Genomic DNA, 18323 nt, shown 5'->3' on the forward strand with positions numbered 1-18323 from the left:
TTTTTGCTATATTCTAATTGAAATGTTGAATTATTTTTTGCTATTTTTGAATTGGAATCCTGGAAATTAACATTTTTATGTAATTTCAAATGCCTTTAATTATACTTGTGTTGAAGCATTGAGCTACTAATTTAGACTGAAGTAATTACAGCGGGTCATGTTTGCATGTTGTGGAATTGTAAACAGCTGAAACCAATATTATATCAGTATTCTGACATTAACCTGAGGGCCACATTAAGTGAAGGTGGGGGCCGCATGTGGCCCCCGGGCCGCCAGTTGCCAACCCCTGTCCTAGCGCATCTTCAATGATACCAAACTAGAGAAGAATATTCTGAATTTTTTTCTTTTCTTTTTTTTTGAGTTGGACTCCAAGGCCACCGTACTCTTCGCTCTTCGTTCACCCCCGGTCACTTCCTAGTTTACAGCAAGGACTGTCTAAAGAGGACGAGACGCGAAGACTGTACGGGCGACGCCATGTTGCTTATAGTGCTCCATGGAAGGAAAGAAACATGCGCAGTTGAGACCAATGAAGCTGAACGCGGAAGTGTTGGCTGCATATAGCCCATTGCGCATGTTTCTTTCCTTCCATGGAGCACCATAAGCAACATGGCGTCGCCTGTACGGTCTTCGCGTCTCATCCTCTTTAGACAGTCCTTGGTTTACAGCTGCAGAAAGAATGCCTTGTATCTCCTAATCCAGGGCGCTCTCCGTGGTTTTGATCAGATGGATATACTAAGCTCTTAATTTCTGGCTTCTCACCTGCCTCTCTCCTTCCATCTCTCCATCTCTCTGTCTCTCTCCCTCTCTGTCTCCCTCTATCTCTCTCTCTCTCTCTCTCTCTCTCTCTCTCTCTCTCTCTCTCTCTCTCTCTCTCTCTCTCCCTCCATCTCTCCATCTCTCCATCTCTCCATCTCTCCCTCTCTCTCTCTCTCTCTCTCTCTCTCTCTCTCTCTCTCTCTCTCTCTCTCCGTCTCTCCGTCTCTCCGTCTCTCTGTCTCTCTCTCTCTCTCTCTCTCTCCCTCCATCTCTCCATCTCTGTCTCTCTCCCTCTCTGTCTCTCTCTCTCTCTCTCTCCCTCCATCTCTCCATCTCTGTCTCTCTCCCTCTCTGTCTCTCTCTCCCTCCCTCCATCTCTCTGTCTCTCTGTCTCCCCCTGCAGGCTTGAACCTGCTTAAGGTGGAGGAGCAGCGTTAACATCTCTCTGTCTCTCTGTCTCCCCCTGCAGGCTTGAACCTGCGTAAGGTGGAGGAGCAGCGTGATCAGGAGAAGAGGGACCAACGAGGCAACGACGTGGCGGCCATCTTGTCTCGCCGCATCGCCGTGGAGTGCAGCGACAGCGAGGACGACTCCTCCGAGTTCGACGACGACGATTGGTCCGAGTGATGACTCCTCCTCCTCCTCGTATGCTCCGCCCCCCCCTCGACCAGAACAACGACACCAATGACATCATCAATGACATCATCATCATAACTGCCAGGCGATGTTGTCGCCTCCATATCACGGCATTCCAATCTTCTAATGCCAACGGAGTAGAGGTCCAGTGTGTGTGTGTGTGTGTGTGTGCGCGCGTGTGCGTGCGTGTGTGTGAGCGTGTGCGCACGTGCACGTGTATTGCTAGTGAGGACCAAATGTCCCCACGACAAAATGATGGCATTCATATACAATTATGTCCTAAGATCCTCACAAGTATGGTAATACAAACGTACGTGTGCGTGCGTGCGCGCGCGCGCGCGTGTGTGTGTGTACACTTATTCAGGTCTCCTCTTCTTTGATACGAGAGTAATTACATTCCTGTCCGCATTCTTTATTTTGTTTTTGCAATTTTAGGCCAAAAAATTCCAAAGATCAAAGAAAGAGTTCAAAGGTGTGTGTGTGTGTGTGTGTGTGTGTGTGTGTGTGTGTGTGTGTGTGTGTGTGTGTGTGTGTGTGTGTGTGTGTGTGTGTGTGTGTGTGTGTGTGTGTGTGTCTGCCTGTGTGTCTGCGTGTGTGTGCGTCTGCCTGTGTGTGTGTGTGTGTGTGTGTGTGTGTGTGTGTGTGTGTGTGTGTGTGTGTGTGTGTGTGTGTGTGTGTGTGTGTGTGTGTGTGTGTGTGTGTGTGTGTGTGTGTGTGTGTGTGTGTGTGGGGCTTGCGGGCATGCGTGTGTATTTCCTGATATTCTTATCCGCTTTGTTTTTCTTTCTGCTATTCATGTACGGTTATTGACGCGAGAGGCGATGTCTGTGTTCCGCGTTGTCTCGACGTGTTCCGGAATGACCAGCCCGTCGCTTATCCGTCCCTCATCCATCCGACGTCGCTATGATTGGTTTAGCTGCCCTGCTTTTGTTGGCTTTATTGTCTTATTGTGATGTTTCGTCTCGCGTGGCCAGACTATTGCACAATTTCCGAATGCTGCATAGAATCTACTACTACTACGCCTCCCCGAAAGCCCAGAAAGGAAGCCGTATTTTAACCCATTTTGACCTGAGATCAGATTCTAAAAATATCTTCTACATCCCGACAGTTTTCTGGAAAAAGCTATGTTTCTGTCAGTGGTTCTTCGATTTTTCAAAAATAGCAGACCTACAAGCTCGTAGCGCGCCACTCGGTGGCGCGCTACGAGCTTGTAGGTCTGCTATTTTTCAACAGCTAAAGCATAACATAATGCTAACACCAAAAGGGGTTCCCGCCCAAAATGGGTTAAAATATCTTTACGTTTTCATATTTGAAATTTCCCTTTTCTGATACGCAGCGAGCTAATGTAATCCCTCGATCGTTTAGTCCAGTGGTTCCCAAAGTGGGGTCCCGGGGACCCCCAGGGGTCCTTGAGGGAGTTCCAGCCAGGGGGCCCCAACAGCTAAATGATAGTTTGGAAACAAATGGACCCTTGTGGGTCTGTAACTCTGAGAGTGTACAAATGCAACCAAATGGACCCTTGTGGGTCTGTAACTCTGAGAATGTACAAATGCAAACCAAATGGACCCTTGTGGGTCTGTAACTCTGAGAATGTACAAATGCAAACCAAATGGACCCGCTATACTGTAAAGACGAAACGGGTGGGCGAGGCCTCACAACTCGACATTTTCAGAATCTTCCGTTGCTCCAGACTGTACGACGGAAGCATGTTGAATACGTGTGTGAGCCAACAGTCTGGTTCGCCAGACTATTGTTGTAGTATCGGTTGTGTTGGAGGGGGAGTGTGTGTGTGTGTGTGTGTGTGTGCGTGCCCGCACACACACACACACACATACACACACAGACACACACACATACGCACGCACAAGCCCCTGACTCACTGAAAGCGCAGAGACACACACGCGTGTCATCAAACACAGCGGTTGTTTACAGTGGCCGCGAGAGAGAGAGAGAGAGAGAGAGAGCCTCACTGGAGGCGTCGGTCGGTAGGACACGTGCATCTCTCAGAGCGCCGTTCAGCGTTGCCAGAGAGAGAGAGAAGAAACAAGCAACCTCGTCCACAAAAACAAGCCCCCAAAGAAGCGATTTTAGGCGGCATGATCACACGCGTACCCCAGGCCTATTTCCGAAGTACCTTAAAAGATTATATATATTTGGAATAATAAACACATCTTGTACGGAGGTCTCCTATCCCTGGGGGTCTTGACAGTTGAGAGACATGAACAACATTTGAGAACCACCGATTTTAAACATTTAGGAAACGAACCCCCCAAATAAGCAACTATACACTTTAGAAACTAAAGCTGTTTGTTTTTACAACATCCAAGGGACTTCCTTTGCTTACGACACTGCATATCAGATGTAGACATGGCAACGCCCTGGCTCGGTTCTATCTACTTATCATAATGTAGACATGGCAACACCGGGCTCGGTTCTATCTGCTTATCATATGTAGACATGGCAACGCCGGCCTCGGTTCTATCTGCTTATCATATGTAGACATGGCAACGCCGGCTCGGTTCTATCTACTTATCATATGTAGACATGGCAACGCCGGGCTCGGTTCTATCTGCTTATCATATGTAGACATGGCAACGCCAGCTCGGTTCTATCTGCTTATCATAATGTAGACATGGCAACGCCCTGGCTCGGTTCTATCTGCTTATCATATGTAGACATGGCAACGCCGGCCTCGGTTCTATCTGCTTATCATATGTAGACATGGCAACGCCCTGGCTCGGTTCTATCTGCTTATCATATGTAGACATGGCAACACCGGCCTCGGTTCTATCTGCTTATCATATGTAGACATGGCAACGCCGGCCTCGGTTCTATCTGCTTATCATATGTAGACATGGCAACGCCGGCCTCGGTTCTATCTACTTATCATAATGTAGACATGGCAACGCCGGCCTCGGTTCTATCTGCTTATCATTATGTAGACATGGCAACGCCGGCCTTGGTTCTATCTGCTTATCATAATGTAGACATGGCAACGCCGGCCTCGGTTCTATCTGCATATCATATGTAGACATGGCAACGCCGGCCTCGGTTCTATCTGCTTATCATATGTAGACATGGCAACGCCCTGGCTCGGTTCTATCTGCTTATCATATGTAGACATGGCAACGCCAGCTCGGTTCTATCTGCTTATCATATGTAGACATGGCAACACCGGCCTTGGTTCTATCTGCTTATCATATGTAGACATGGCAACGCCGGCCTCGGTTCTATCTGCTTATCATAATGTAGACATGGCAACACCGGCCTCGGTTCTATCTGCTTATCATAATGTAGACATGGCAACGCCGGCCTCGGTTCTATCTGCTTATCATATGTAGACATGGCAACACCGGCCTCGGTTCTATCTGCTTATCATAATGTAGACATGGCAACGCCGGCCTCGGTTCTATCTGCTTATCATATGTAGACATGGCAACGCCGGCCTCGGTTCTATCTGCTTATCATAATGTAGACATGGCAACGCCGGCCTCGGTTCTATCTGCTTATCATAATGTAGACATGGCAACACCGGCCTCGGTTCTATCTGCTTATCATAATGTAGACATGGCAACGCCCTGGCTCGGTTCTATCTACTTATCATATGTAGACATGGCAACGCCGGCCTCGGTTCTATCTGCTTATCATAATGTAGACATGGCAATGCCGGCCTCGGTTCTATCTGCTTATCATATGTAGACATGGCAACGCCGGCCTCGGTTCTATCTGCTTATCATAATGTAGACATGGCAATGCCGGCCTCGGTTCTATCTGCTTATCATATGTAGACATGGCAACGCCGGCCTCGGTTCTATCTGCTTATCATAATGTAGACATGGCAACGCCGGCCTCGGTTCTATCTGCTTATCATAATGTAGACATGGCAACGCCGGCCTCGGTTCTATCTGCTTATCATAATGTAGACATGGCAACGCCGGCCTCGGTTCTATCTGCTTATCATAATGTAGACATGGCAACGCCGGCCTCGGTTCTATCTGCTTATCATAATGTAGACATGGCAACGCCGGCCTCGGTTCTATCTACTTATCATAATGTAGACATGGCAATGCCGGCCGCGGTTCTATCTGCTTATCATAATGTAGACATGGCAACGCCGGGCTCGGTTCTATCTGCTTATCATAATGTAGACATGGCAACACGTGGCTCGGTTCTATCTGCTTATCATAATGTAGACATGGCAACGCCGGCCTCGGTTCTATCTGCTTATCATATGTAGACATGGCAACACCGGCCTCGGTTCTATCTGCTTATCATAATATAGACATGGCAACGCCGGCCTCGGTTCTATCTGCTTATCATATGTAGACATGGCAACGCCGGCCTCGGTTCTATCTGCTTATCATAATATAGACATGGCAACGCCGGCCGCGGTTCTATCTGCTTATCATAATATAGACATGGCAACGCCGGCCTCGGTTCTATCTGCTTATCATATGTAGACATGGCAACGCCGGCCTCGGTTCTATCTGCTTATCATAATATAGACATGGCAACGCCGGCCGCGGTTCTATCTGCTTATCATATGTAGACATGGCAACGCCGGCCTCGGTTCTATCTGCTTATCATATGTAGACATGGCAACGCCGGCCTCGGTTCTATCTGCTTATCATATGTAGACATGGCAACGCCCTGGCTTGGTTCTATCTGCTTATCATATGTAGACATGGCAACGCCGGCCTCGGTTCTATCTGCTTATCATATGTAGACATGGCAACGCCCTGGCTTGGTTCTATCTGCTTATCATAATGTAGACATGGCAACGCCGGCCTCGGTTCTATCTGCTTATCATAATGTAGACATGGCAACGCCGGCCTCGGTTCTATCTGCTTATCATAATGTAGACATGGCAACGCCGGCCTCGGTTCTATCTGCTTATCATATGTAGACATGGCAACGCCAGCCTCGGTTCTATCTGCTTATCATAATGTAGACATGGCAACGCCGGCCTCGGTTCTATCTGCTTATCATATGTAGACATGGCAACGCCGGCCTCGGTTCTATCTGCTTATCATATGTAGACATGGCAACGCCGGCCTCGGTTCTATCTGCTTATCATATGTAGACATGGCAACGCCGGCCTCGGTTCTATCTGCTTATCATATGTAGACATGGCAACGCCAGCCTCGGTTCTATCTGCTTATCATATGTAGACATGGCAACGCCGGCTCGGTTCTATTTCGGAGCTTTGGGACCCTTTTTTAAATATATTCTGACGCGTGTCAGTGATGCTCGCGCCTTGGTGACGCTTTCAGTGCCTCTTGTTATCACGGACCTTTTTCCCACCGTCCTACAACATGCTAACTTAACCCATTTAGACCTGAGATCAGATTCTACAAAATAATGTCTTCTAAAAACCCTGAAAAACCCTATGTTTCTATGTCAGTGGAGCTCAACCTTTTTCATGCCAAGGACCCCCAGAATTATCTGAATTTGGTCGCCGACGTCCATCAGCAAATATGTTGTTCCAGGGACCCCTCCCCCAGAAGCAACGATTTGAGTTCAAAGCGTTCGCTCTGAAAGAATATATAAAGATTTGCACCACATTTTCACGATATTTAAAAAAAAAAATAGCAGACCTACAAGCTCGTAGCTTGTAGATCTGCTATTTTTCAATAGCTAAAGTATAACATGATGCATAAAACACCAAAAGGGGTTCCCGCCCAAAATGGGTTAAGTGCACACAGTATTTATAGCTATGCTCTCTCTCTCTCTCTCTCTCTCTCCGTGAAGAGAGAGAGAGAGACGGGGCGGGCAACACTGACGTCAAATCCTCTCTCTCTCTCTCTCTCTCTCTCTCACACAATGGATTGTATTTAGATGAGAGATTTTTTTTAAATGAAATCACACGTCTCTTATCCACTCCATGATCATGATGATGAATGCAATCAGTTTTTTTTAAGGACAGAAGCACACAAAAGCGGTTGCTGTCAGGCAGAAACCTGGTACAGCTTTCTCATCAATCTTATACTTACAGGAGTGTCTCACAAAAGTACCGAAACAAATACAAGGCCACAACGTGTCTCACATGAGCTTGTACGGCTGGTATTCTTTTGCTATTCTTGGAAATAATAACTACATTGGATACATTAGAACACAGGTTATTTCATTTTTTTGTAACGCTTTTGGGACATACAAGGTTTCCGCCCCGCCGAGTCGTCGACGACAGCGACGATATCGGAGACATTTCCCCCTCAAAATGATCGTCATGGAAACCGCTTCCGTTTCCCAGGGCGACGTGCGCACCACGCGCCGCGTCCTGTCAAAGAGAGGTGACTCGAGGTCGGCATATGTGTTTTTTTTCTTTTTGTCATGTGATTTTTATACGAGGTGTGTGTGTGTCTGTCTGGTGGTGGTGCTACTCGTTGGCACTGTCACTCAAGAGTCCCCCCCCCCCACCCAAAAAAACCAAACCAAATCACGTTGCTCCTAAAAATCCACAAGAAGAATTTAGGTTGGAAATTCAAACATCTCTCGGGTTATGTCACGGGTCCATTTAGTCTCGGCTCTTGTTAGATGTTTTGCGTCTTTTTTCTGCTTTGTTACCCCCCCCCCCCCCCCCCGCCCTCCTCTCCTAAATTAAATATTATCGTAAGAACGGCGTGAATTAATATATTGGTTGCTCCTCCTGACTCCTGAGGTCAAAGCCAGGCCAGTACGGTGTCCTCAAAGTGGGCTAATGACTTTAATCCTAGTGTGTGTGTAGCATGTAGTATATGTACAATATTGAAAATGGCCACTGATCTACACGCTCGCAACGCCTCGACATGTAACGCGTCGTGAGGGTCGTTAGATCGGTTATTTTCAACAAAAACAAAACTGACGTACAAATCTTGTATGATGATGGGGCGCCGGTCCCTGGACGACACCAACAATCTATTCCGATGGGGGCGTCCAGTCCTCCGATGGGGGCGTCCAGTCCTCGTGTATATTAGGTGATCAGATATGCCGAACCTTTCAGTCAAATCATTTGTGCTCTTTTTATTATAGAATAATCGGCCTTTTATCACCCGTTTTTCCTTGTAAGTGCCTTTTGTATGTATGTTCTGTGTCTAATGTCTCTACAGGCTGAACTGATTATTATTATTATTGTTATTCTTGTGACGCACAACGGTCTGTGATTGATCAGCCTGCTTTTCCTCCCCGTGTTATTCACCGTTGCCGTCGGCAACAGAAAGATGGGAGTGCTGATTACCATCGCCGTTTATATAGTTCAAGTGCCTTTTTTTTATTTTAAAACTAAAAGTATTGCATAATTCTTACTCGGTAGTATGACAATGTCGCTTTCCAACTTTAGTTTCCGACGTAGTTCTTTGATTTGAAACCAAATGAACCCCCCCCCCCCCCCGCCTATAGCGTCCGTCCTCCTTATTCTGGGAAGGCGGTTGTAGCCCATCTACGAACGCGTGGCGACGCGACAACGTTGTACGATTGTTGTTAAGAGTATTATTAATTGAGCTTCTAAATCTCTGCTGATGCAATCAAGCAGCATGATTAGCCAAAGTTGTGTTTTTTGTTTTTTTCTCTCCTGCCTTAAACTTTCTAAATGATGATAATTAATTTCAATAAAAAATTTGAATTATATCAGACATGGTCCGGGTGTATTCTTCCTCCCCCCCCCCTCAAAACGCGTCGCAGTGCGACACCCTTTGAGCTTGTAGATCGGCTATTTTTGCTATATTTGAATTGAAAACCTGAATATTTTTTTGCTATTTTTGAATTGGAATCCTGAAAAGTAACCTTTTTATTGAATTTCAAATGCATTTACCGGTAGTTATAGTTATGTTAACTTTATGAACTATACATTGGACACAAAAAGACAACAACATTTGAATACTAGTCATTAAGTATAGTCGTTTAATACTAGTCATGAAGTAATTAAAGCGGGGTTGGAATTGTAGCAGCTGAAATCAATACTATATCAGTATTCTGATATCATCATGCGGGCCGCATTAAGTGAAGGTGGGGACCGCATGTGGCCCCCGGGCCGCCAGTTGTCCCACCCCTGGCCTATATCATTACTGTTGGCCAGAAACCTCTTGTCTCCAACTTTTACATTAATGCTCTTGTATACTACAACTTGACACTAAAGCAAAATATCTCCTACTTTTTCTATTTTTCAATTTGAATCCTGAAAAGTAACAGTTTTGGCCTTTCTGTGTGGAGTTTGCATGTTCTCCCCGTGTCCCCTAGGGCCTAGGGTAGGTACCCTCACATGTTCTCCCCGTGTCCCCTAGGGTAGGTACCCTCACATGTTCTCCCCGTGTCCCCTAGGGTAGGTACCCTCACATGTTCTCCCCGTGTCCCCTATAGGGTAGGTACCCTCACAAAAAACATGCAGTAATCCTGGTCTCTAAACTACCTACCCCCTGGCCAGCCGGGGCGCCTGATGGAGGGGAAAGGAACTGGTTGGAATAACGTGTTCTTTCCACGCGGCACGTCCAACCAGGGGAACTCCCCCCTGTCAGGTGTAAAGGAGCGACTTGGACACTCAGGCATGAAGGAAGCATGAGTTCAAGTCCGTTGCTCTCCCCAGGTTGGCGGAGGGTGTGTAGAGCCCAGGATCACATTAGATAATTGACACAAGGGTGAAAATGGGTTACAGAATGGTGGGATAAAAATTATTAAAAAAAAAAAAAAAGTAAAGGTTTTGGACATAATTTGCGGTTTCCATACGTCAGTGATGATACTGTCTGTCTAATGTGTGCATGAATCTTGTTCTGTTTATCGATTTATTTTTTACGTACTCGCAGGTCATATACTGTAGGCATGCACTGAAGTAACGATATCTCAAAATAGTCAAGAAAATTAGTGGGTAAGGGCCGATTCATACTCCTATTTTAGAGCCGAATAAAAGTCGGTTCGGCTCTGTAGAGCCTACAATGTGACATCATTTGAGGTTCGGGGGGGGCGGGTACCGTCCTAAAGTCGGCTCTTCGGTGCTACTGAACATTTCTGACGAGCAGAAATCATTTCAGCACTACAGCGCCGAAACAGCGGTAAAATAGGAGTATGAATCGGTCCTAAGTCATTCACCTTGAGACAAACATTCCATTGAGGTTCTTGAATCCATTGCAGGGTTTTTTTAGGTGACTCACGAACCATTGATTTAGCTGGCAAAACGAGCAGATTATTTTTTGACGTTTTTATATCAAATTGCTAAATACTCAATTATACAAAAATCAGGATGCTGTCTTTATGAGCTTATTATATATATGACATGATGAAATTGACCTTCATTACACGTCATATATTATATAGACCTTTCAGTGATGTAAATAGGTTTTCAATGTAATGAGTCCCAGGATACAGGGATGGTCTTTTAGACCAGGGGTTCTCAACGTTTTTGGCCGGGGACCCCCGGAAATGCTTTGGCAATGTCTCGGGAATAATCGGCCTTTTATCACCCGTTTTTCCTTGTAAGTGCCTTTTGTATGTATGTTCTGTGTCTAATGTCTCTACAGGCTGAACTGATTATTATTATTATTGTTATTCTTGTGACGCACAACGGTCTGTGATTGATCAGCCTGCTTTTCCTCCCCGTGTTATTCACCGTTGCCGTCGGCAACAGAAAGATGGGAGTGCTGATTACCATCGCCGTTTATATAGTTCAAGTGCCTTTTTTTTATTTTAAAACTAAAAGTATTGCATAATTCTTACTCTGTAGTATGACAATGTCGCTTTCCAACTTTAGTTTCCGACGTAGTTCTTTGATTTGAAACCAAATGAACCCCCCCCCCCCCCCGCCTATAGCGTCCGTCCTCCTTATTCTGGGAAGGCGATTGTAGCCCATCTACGAACGCGTGGCGACGCGACAACGTTGTACGATTGTTGTTAAGAGTATTATTAATTGAGTTATAAATCTCTGCTGATGCAATCAAGCAGCATGATTAGCCAAAGTTGTGTTTTTTGTTTTTTTTCTCTCCTGCCTTAAACTTTCTAAATGATGATAATTAATTTCAATAAAAAATTTGAATTATATCAGACATGGTCCGGGTGTATTCTTCCTCGCAACAGCTGAAATCAATACTATATCAGTATTCTGATATCATCATGCGGGCCGCATTAAGTGAAGGTGGGGACCGCATGTGGCCCCCGGGCCGCCAGTTGTCCCACCCCTGGCCTATATCATTACTGTTGGCCAGAAACCTCTTGTCTCCAACTTTTACATTAATGCTCTTGTATACTACAACTTGACACTAAAGCAAAATATCTCCTACTTTTTCTATTTTTCAATTTGAATCCTGAAAAGTAACAGTTTTGGCCTTTCTGTGTGGAGTTTGCATGTTCTCCCCGTGTCCCCTAGGGTAGGTACCCTCACATGTTCTCCCCGTGTCCCCTAGGGTAGGTACCCTCACATGTTCTCCCTGTGTCCCCTATAGGGTAGGTACCCTCACATGTTCTCCCCGTGTCCCCTAGGGTAGGTACCCTCACATGTTCTCCCCGTGTCCCCTAGGGTAGGTACCCTCACAAAAAACATGCAGTAATCCTGGTCTCTAAACTACCTACCCCCTGGCCAGCCGGGGCGCCTGATGGAGGGGAAAGGAACTGGTTGGAATAACGTGTTCCTTCCACGCGGCACGTCCAACCAGGGGAACTCCCCCCTGTCAGGTGTAAAGGAGCGACTTGGACACTCAGGCATGAAGGAAGCATGAGTTCAAGTCCGTTGCTCTCCCCAGGTTGGCGGAGGGTGTGTAGAGCCCAGGATCACATTAGATAATTGACACAAGGGTGAAAATGGGTTACAGAATGATTAAAAATTATAAATTATATTATAAATTATTTAAAAAAAAAAAAAGTAAAGGTTTTGGACATAATTTGCGGTTTCCATACGTCAGTGATGATACTGTCTGTCTGTCTAATGTGTGCATGAATCTTGTTCTGTTTATCGATTTATTTTTTACGTACTCGCAGGTCATATACTGTAGGCATGCACTGAAGTAACGATATCTCAAAATAGTCAAGAAAATTAGTGGGTAAGGGCCGATTCATACTCCTATTTTAGAGCCTAATAAAAGTCGGTTCGGCTCTGTAGAGCCTACAATGTGACGTCATTTGAGGTTCGGGGGGGCGGTCATTTGAGGTTCGGGGGGGGGGTCATTTGAGGTTCGGGGGGGGGGCGGGTACTGTCCTAAAGTCAGCTCTTCGGTGCTACTGAACATTTCTGACGAGCAGAAATCATTTCAGCACTACAGCGCCGAAACAGCGGTAAAATAGGAGTATGAATCGGTCCTAAGTCATTCACCTTGAGACAAACATTCCATTGAGGTTCTTGAATCCATTGCAGGGTTTTTTTAGGTGACTCACGAACCATTGATTTAGCTGGCAAAACGAGCAGATAATTTTTTGACGTTTTTATATCAAATTGCTAAATACTCAATTATACAAAAATCAGGATGCTGTCTTTATGAGCTTATTATATATATGACATGATGAAATTGACCTTCATTACACGTCATATATTATATAGACCTTTCAGTGATGTAAATAGGTTTTCAATGTAATGAGTCCCAGGATGCAGGGATGGTCTTTTAGACGAGTCCCAGGGACATTTTATGAGTCCCAGGATGCAGGGATGGTCTTTTAGAATGAGTCCCAGGGACGTCGTTGAAGTCCCACTTCAACGACGTTAGGAGTCATATTTACAAATTGCAGTATTTAACTCCCATTTCATTTTATATGGTTATAATGTGGTTATACTCATGTAGAAAACAGAAGAAGAAATGATTATTATAACTAAAGCTAGCAAAATAAACTAGAATAAATAAACGGTACAGTAGTGCATCCCGTGGATGCAGAGGTCGTTGTTTTATTGTGTCCCTTAACCCATTTTGGGCGGGAACCCCTTTTTGTGTTTTAAACATTGTTATAATTTAGCTATTGAAAAAAAGCAGACCTACATGCTCATAGCGCGCCACCGAGTGGCGCGCTACGAGCTTGTAGGTCTGCTATTTTTGAAAAAATTTCAGAAAAGGAGGATTTAGATTTTTTTAATTTATTTCGAGGTCAGGCCTAAATGGGTTAAAAGGTATATTCAGTGATTTCACTTAATTCAAATATCACTTATTTTTTCTTATTTTTTATGATAATACTCCCTACTATAAAGTGTGCTGACCATATAAGGAGTTCCTCCCTGTCCCCAGTTAACCCATGGGGTCAAAAAACCCTAGTTTCGGTTTGGGCTTTGGGTGGCAAAGCCTTCATCCAATCAGGTTGAGAGGGGCCTTCCTCCAATCATGATCGAGTGGGGTGGGCCTTGATGCACGTGCTGTTGGTCTGTTGTACTTCCCCCACTGTAGAGCGTGTGAGTGCACATCTTGTGCACCGGGTTTTTTTTCCAAATCACTCAAATCACTGAATGCTCCTTTAACTATAAACTGTGTTTTGGGTCGCAGAATGCTCCCTATCTTAACCTCTGACCTTTTGTATATTCGTAGCTATGTTCAGACCAGCTGTTTGTTGTCCCACGTTCGTGGAATTCCTGGAAATATTTTGATATAAAAAAAAAAAACACTTTTATCCAGGCCTGGAAATGCTTTGATAAAAACATGTTTAGCATTATGTGAAATACGAGTGGCCCAATGCAGCGGTTCCCAAAGTGTGGTCCGGGGGACCCCCAGGGGTCCTTGAGGGGAGTTCCAGGGGGTCCCCAGGTAAATGATAGTTTGGAACCAAATGGACCCTTATGGGTACACTCAAGAGTTAAATTAACTTTGATTTTACAATATACATTGGGGTCCCAGAGATAGAAATGCCATTTAAATAGGGGGCTGTAGCCTAATTCAGGTCAATCCTGGGGTCCTTGAAATGAAAATGGTTGGAAATCACAGCTAGAGCCTTAAAAATCTTCTTTTATGGGGGTCCGTGGGGCTAATTAGTGTCAATTTGGGGGTCCTTGGCATATATTTTCAAATGCGGGTCTGCAGGGCTAATTAGTGTCAATTTGGGGGTCCTTGACATGAGAAAGTTTGGGATCCACTGGCCTAATGTATACTGTTTAAATATGACACCGTGATGTCTGTCTTTGGTGTTGATGGAAAACACACTGTAAGAGAGGCTCACTGTGGCTCTGTTGAGGAAGCCCAGGCTCACTGTGGCTCTGTTGAGGAAGCCCAGGCTCACTGTGGCTCTGTTGAGGAAGCCCAGGTTCACTGTGGCTCTGTTGAGGAAGCCCAGGTTCACTGTGGCTCTGTTGAGGAAGCCCAGGTTCACTGTGGCTCTGTTGAGGAAGCCCAGGTTCACTGTGGCTCTGTTGAGGAAGCCCAGGTTCACTGTGGCTCTGTTGAGGAAGCCCAGGCTCACTGTGGCTCTGTTGAGGAAGCCCAGGTTCACTGTGGCTCTGTTGAGGAAGCCCAGGTTCACTGTGGCTCTGTTGAGGAAGCCCAGGTTCACTGTGGCTCTGTTGAGGAAGCCCAGGCTCACTGTGGCTCTGTTGAGGAAGCCCAGGCTCACTGTGGCTCTGTTGAGGAAGCCCAGGTTCACTGTGGCTCTGTTGAGGAAGCCCAGGTTTGAGGCTCACTGTGGCTCTGTTGAGGAAGCCCAGGTTTGAGGCTCACTGTGGCTCTGTTGAGGAAGCCCAGGTTTGAGGCTCACTGTGGCTCTGTTGAGGAAGCCCAGGTTTGAGGCTCACTGTGGCTCTGTTGAGGAAGCCCAGGCTCACTGTGGCTCTGTTGAGGAAGCCCAGGTTCACTGTGGCTCTGTTGAGGAAGCCCAGGTTTGAGGCTCACTGTGGCTCTGTTGAGGAAGCCCAGGTTTGAGGCTCACTGTGGCTCTGTTGAGGAAGCCCAGGTTTGAGGCTCACTGTGGCTCTGTTGAGGAAGCCCAGGTTTGAGGCTCACTGTGGCTCTGTTGAGGAAGCCCAGGTTTGAGGCTCACTGTGGCTCTGTTGAGGAAGCCCAGGTTTGAGGCTCACTGTGGCTCTGTTGAGGAAGCCCAGGTTTGAGGCTCACTGTGGCTCTGTTGAGGAAGCCCAGGTTTGAGGCTCACTGTGGCTCTGTTGAGGAAGCCCAGGTTTGAGGCTCACTGTGGCTCTGTTGAGGAAGCCCAGGTTTGAGGCTCACTGTGGCTCTGTTGAGGAAGCCCAGGTTTGAGGCTCACTGTGGCTCTGTTGAGGAAGCCCAGGTTTGAGGCTCACTGTGGCTCTGTTGAGGAAGCCCAGGTTTGAGGCTCACTGTGGCTCTGTTGAGGAAGCCCAGGTTTGAGGCTCACTGTGGCTCTGTTGAGGAAGCCCAGGTTTGAGGCTCACTGTGGCTCTGTTGAGGAAGCCCAGGTTTGAGGCTCACTGTGGCTCTGTTGAGGAAGCCCAGGTTTGAGGCTCACTGTGGCTCTGTTGAGGAAGCCCAGGTTTGAGGCTCACTGTGGCTCTGTTGAGGAAGCCCAGGTTTGAGGCTCACTGTGGCTCTGTTGAGGAAGCCCAGGTTTGAGGCTCACTGTGGCTCTGTTGAGGAAGCCCAGGTTTGAGGCTCACTGTGGCTCTGTTGAGGAAGCCCAGGTTTGAGGCTCACTGTGGCTCTGTTGAGGAAGCCCAGGTTTGAGGCTCACTGTGGCTCTGTTGAGGAAGCCCAGGTTTGAGGCTCACTGTGGCTCTGTTGAGGAAGCCCAGGTTTGAGGCTCACTGTGGCTCTGTTGAGGAAGCCCAGGTTTGAGGCTCACTGTGGCTCTGTTGAGGAAGCCCAGGTTTGAGGCTCACTGTGGCTCTGTTGAGGAAGCCCAGGTTTGAGGCTCACTGTGGCTCTGTTGAGGAAGCCCAGGTTTGAGGCTCACTGTGGCTCTGTTGAGGAAGCCCAGGTTTGAGGCTCACTGTGGCTCTGTTGAGGAAGCCCAGGTTTGAGGCTCACTGTGGCTCTGTTGAGGAAGCCCAGGTTTGAGGCTCACTGTGGCTCTGTTGAGGAAGCCCAGGTTTGAGGCTCACTGTGGCTCTGTTGAGGAAGCCCAGGCTCACTGTGGCTCTGTTGAGGAAGCCCAGGTTCACTGTGGCTCTGTTGAGGAAGCCCAGGCTCACTGTGGCTCTGTTGAGGAAGCCCAGGTTTGAGGCTCACTGTGGCTCTGTTGAGGAAGCTCAGGCTCACTGTGGCTCTGTTGAGGAAGCCCAGGCTCACTGTGGCTCTGTTGAGGAAGCCCAGGCTCACTGTGGCTCTGTTGAGGAAGCCCAGGTTTGCTTTGATAACGGCCGTAAATTCATTTGTATTGTTGCAGTGTTGTTTTTGGCAGCAGGTTTTAGTCATAGTCTCTTGAATAGTTTTCATTTAGTTTTAGTCACGCGTTGTGAGCTTGTAGATCTGCTATTTTCAGCATGCAACAAAGTGTAAAATGAGTTCTACTGGATCTCTTGTCCACTAGTCCCTTCCTGACATTTTAGTCTAGTTTTTATTTGTCGACAAAATTGTCAACATATTTAGTCTTAGTTTTAGTCATCATGGCTTAGTTTTCGTCAGTGAAAACAGGTAGTCGACAAACATTTTTCGTCAGTTTTAAAGTCGACGAAAACAACATTGTATTTGTTGTTGTTGAGGGCTTATGTCTCACACCTTCCTCTTACGTCTTGACAATACAACCTAGATTCTCTGTGGGGTTCAGGTCAGGCCAGTAGGCTGGTCAGTTGGTCAGTGCACTTAATTACTAGGGGTTTTGGCACTGTGGGCAGGTGCCAGATCGAGCTGGAACTGAAAACGGCATCTCCATAAATACAAGCTTGTCAACATACTAATAATAATAATAATAATAATCTTTATTGTCCCGAAGGATATTTGTCTTCACAATCTGTTCAACACCCACATCAAAAACAACACAGAGCACATAACACCAAGACAATACAAAAACAAAAACATGAGGTCCCCACTGTGTACAGAACCATCCTATCGGCGGGGCAGTTTGTTTAAAGCCGCGATGGCTAAGGGGACAAAGCTCCTACTAAAACGGACCTTTTTCCATGGCAAGGTTCTGTATCTTTGTCCAGATGGCATGAGGTTAAAGAAGCGATACAGGGGATGATCAGTGTCATTTGATATCGAAAGTGCTAGCCGTGTGATGGCATTATTGTTCATATCAGAAAGTGTGGGTGTAGGAAGTCCGATGATCTTGGAAGCAATACGGGTGATACTGAAAAGTTTGTTCCTGTTAGGCATGGACAGTATGGTGTAGAAACATGCAGAACAGTACAACAGAACAGGTTGAATAATGCTTTTGTAAGCATACTGACGCACAAAGTGCTCTAAAATATCCTGAGAGATGGCTGTGTTGACTCTGGACTTGATAAAACACGGGCAGTGGACCAACACCAGCAGATGACATGGCACCCCAATGATAAAACACGGGCAGTGGACCAACACCAGCAGATGACATGGCACCCCAATGATAAAACACGGGCAGTGGACCAACACCAGCAGATGACATGGCACCCCAATGATAAAACACGGGCAGTGGACCAACACCAGCAGATGACATGGCACCCCAATGATAAAACACGGGCAGTGGACCAACACCAGCAGATGACATGGCACCCCAAATCACTCTGGACTTGATAAAACACGGGCAGTGGACCAACACCAGCAGATGACATGGCACCCCAAATCACTCTGGACTTGATAAAACACGGGAAGTGGACCAACACCAGCAGATGACATGGCACCCCAAATCACTCTGGACTTGATAAAACACGGGCAGTGGACCAACACCAGCAGATGACATGGCACCCCAAATCACTCTGGACTTGATAAAACACGGGCAGTGGACCAACACCAGCAGATGACATGGCACCCCAAATCACTCTGGACTTGATAAAACACGGGCAGTGGACCAACACCAGCAGATGACATGGCACCCCAAATCACTCTGGACTTGATAAAACACGGGCAGTGGACCAACACCAGCAGATGACATGGCACCCCAAATCATCACTGACAGTGAAAACTTCA

The 18323-nt window shown here is 46.6% G+C and overlaps 1 protein-coding gene across 1 annotated transcript in view; it reads left to right on the forward strand.

The window, feature by feature from the left end:
• Positions 1–2519, forward strand: part of wasf2 (WASP family member 2) — a 25269-nt gene extending 22750 nt beyond the window's left edge. The window contains exon 6 of the mRNA XM_079522882.1: positions 1226–2519. Coding sequence (XP_079379008.1) covers positions 1226–1383 — 158 coding nt within the window. The 3' untranslated portion in view covers positions 1384–2519. The remainder of the gene's footprint in view (positions 1–1225) is intronic.
• Positions 2520–18323: the final 15804 nt, after the last annotated feature.

This window comes from Electrona antarctica (assembly GCF_951216825.1).
Source record: "Electrona antarctica genome assembly, chromosome: 15".
NCBI classification, from domain to species: Eukaryota; Metazoa; Chordata; class Actinopteri; order Myctophiformes; family Myctophidae; genus Electrona; species Electrona antarctica.